A 2,795-nucleotide genomic window follows, 5' to 3' on the forward strand; every position below is an offset into this window, starting at 1 on the left:
ATTTTTTCTGTCCTTCTTTCTTTCTTCTTCTGGAGTCATTTGTTCCCATTTTCATCTGGGATATAGCTATTTTAACTATACTACTATACTAATTTTATATATTTTTTATTTATAATTACCTTTTGACCCCACTTTTTCTCTAATTGTCTGCCCCTTTCTCTGCTGCTAGGGTTTTGGTACTTTACTCCTTTAATGCTATAAGTTCAGACCAGCTCTCTTCTTCAGATTGTTCTTTGCTAGAGTTCATTACAGTATGTGCTATACTATTCCATTCTGGAGAGCCTCTAGCAATTCTTACTGTTCCCTCTTGTTGAGTACCTAATCTGAACCTCACGTCATCTCCTTAAGGGTCTTTTTCCATAAACATCCCAAAACTGCTCCAGATGTTCCTGATCCTTTAATCATCTGAGGATTTCCATTCACTACCCCATACCTCTTGAGGTATTCTCTATCCAGCCTTCATACATTCTGATCATTACCCGCTCTAATTGTATTTCTGTAAGTGTAGACCTAGGTGGGTGTGGGTCTGCTATTATGAAAACATAATCTCGGCCATCCTCTACTGGTGGTAAGGTAAGAAGGATCTAATGTGCATTTTGAAAGTCCGTCGTTGCCTCTTTGTATATCCTAACCTTTTCCATATTTGGAGTTTCACCCTGAGACTTCTTCAGGTTTTTCCCGATTCATAGTCTACAGTTTTATTTTGCCCATGTTCTTTTTATGCACTGTGCTCTTAATTCCCTCTGAGGTTTTACACTGAATAACTACTTTCTATTTCTAGGGCTCATTATGACTGCTATAGGCCGACTTCTGACTCTTGAAAGTTTCCTCTTTGCAGCCCATCCCTACTTAGTAACCATAAAAGTATCTGACCTGGCTCTGTTTCCTGGACTGTGGTTTATGCCCTTAAGGCTCTTCTCTCCCAGGCTTTTACCCGGTGATTTTCTCTAGGCTATAGAGTTGAAAAACCTGAACCTACTTCATGTTTCTCAACTCTATAGCCCCTCTAGACCTTTCTCTAGGTTTCATGTGTAGCGACCCCGATTCTTGGCCCTTCATTCCTTTCTCTGCACTGGAATATATAACGTTTAGTGTATAACCTCTTGTTAACCTTTGTGGTTTATTACATAGCATCAAACTCATGAGCCTAACTTTCACAACTGCTGCTTATTCATCCTAACAAAGCAAATATTGCAAGTGCAAGCATTTCCATATCAAAACATATATGGCATTAACCAAAAAACAAGCAAATAATATAACATTGAAGCAGGTAAATAGCAATATCATTATCTATTTCCAAAACAATTATATATATAACTTAACTGATGATACGGCTGGAGGAAATCATTAAATGCAAAATGCAAAATTCAATAAATGGAAAACTTAAGTAGATTAATTTTTATTTTATTTATTATTCATACATGCACATTATAGGCTATATTATTACCACATGATAGCTTAGACATAAGGTTGCCTTTTCCATCTTTTCAGCATTGTTACAAAAATCTATACAACAATAAACTGTAAAACACATTAATGATACAGTACTTGTAAATTACAGCGTATTGTTACAAATTGTAGTAATCTAAAATAGCGGATGACACCGTCTTGCACTCCATCACCTTTAGGCACACACACAACACACAAACACACACACGATTAGTAAACTGCGAGCAGTAATAAATTATTGGCCACATCTGTTCCTTAAGAAATAAAAAAAAAGCAAACAATGAAAGCATCAAGAAATTTGCTCACTGCTTAATTGGAGTATGAATATTCATCACAACACTGTCCACAATTGAACAAAGTGACAAATTTTGTGTTGTGATATTGAAGGAGAAATGTACTTTGATACTTTGATACTATAATCAGCGATGATCTGATTGTCCATACTGTAGTCAGGGCATCTCACGTGAAGCAAGCCAGAGATACCACAACAAATTTGTTTGTGTAACCATACTGTGGCAGTGATTTGTAACATAAAATTAATACAAGTGCTAATACCACTGTTGACCATCATTTTCGTGTACCACAAAAGATGGATAAGTATTTCTCTATATTCTCTGGACAGCTACCAAAAATATATAATTAAAATCACAGAACGCCTTTTTTTCAATAAGTATTTTCTTGGTGACTCTTAAAGAAATGCTAGCATGTTGAATTCACATTACAATAATGAGACAAACTGTATTCTAACAGTTTCTGTGCTTACCTCACCAAACTCTCTTTTGTCATCTGTCTATTTTTGCACCTGCCCTGTGTCCTTCACCTTGCATCGCACAAATTCTGTTTCCTTCCTTCTCTGTCTGTCATGATCTCCTCGGTAGCCCCATCTGAGGTCCTTCTGACCGCATGAGGAGTGTGTAGTATGTACAGGAATGGAAAATAGCAGCATTATGGTCGCAGATCTCGCCTCCCAAGCCTCAGTCGGACCACTCGTTCTCCTCCGGCTCAGAGTCCTCATCTGATTCACTGTATTCCACAGCGATGCGTCGGGACAGGATTGTGGCCACGTCGTTACCCACTGGCTCCTTCTTGGCTTCCTGTTCTCTCTGCTCTTGCACCTTACGAAGCTGGATACCTGGAGGAGGAGCCAATAGTTCAATATTTTTAGTGTTTTTTAAAGAAGCCTTTTCTGCTCCTCAAGGCTGCATTTAATATATTTTAAGATAGAATTTATTTCTGTGATCAAAGTTGAATTTTCAGCATCATTACTGCAGTTTTCAGTGTCACATGATCTTCAGAAATTATTCTAATATGCTGATTTGCTGCTCAAGAAACATTTCTGATTATTA

At 37.5% G+C, this 2,795-nt stretch overlaps 1 protein-coding gene across 1 annotated transcript in view; it reads right to left on the reverse strand.

The window, feature by feature from the left end:
• Window positions 1-1,837: 1,837 nt before the first annotated feature.
• The window catches only part of LOC107703087 (wiskott-Aldrich syndrome protein family member 3-like), a 23,941-nt gene continuing 22,983 nt past the window's right edge, over window positions 1,838-2,795 (reverse strand). Inside the window, exon 10 of the mRNA XM_016505606.1 lies at window positions 1,838-2,581. Coding sequence (XP_016361092.1) covers window positions 2,424-2,581 — 158 coding nt within the window. The 3' untranslated portion in view covers window positions 1,838-2,423. The remainder of the gene's footprint in view (window positions 2,582-2,795) is intronic.

The sequence above is a fragment of the Sinocyclocheilus anshuiensis genome, unplaced genomic scaffold (genome assembly GCF_001515605.1).
Source record: "Sinocyclocheilus anshuiensis isolate Anshui unplaced genomic scaffold, SAMN03320099.WGS_v1.1 scaffold1063, whole genome shotgun sequence".
Taxonomy (NCBI): domain Eukaryota; kingdom Metazoa; phylum Chordata; class Actinopteri; order Cypriniformes; family Cyprinidae; genus Sinocyclocheilus; species Sinocyclocheilus anshuiensis.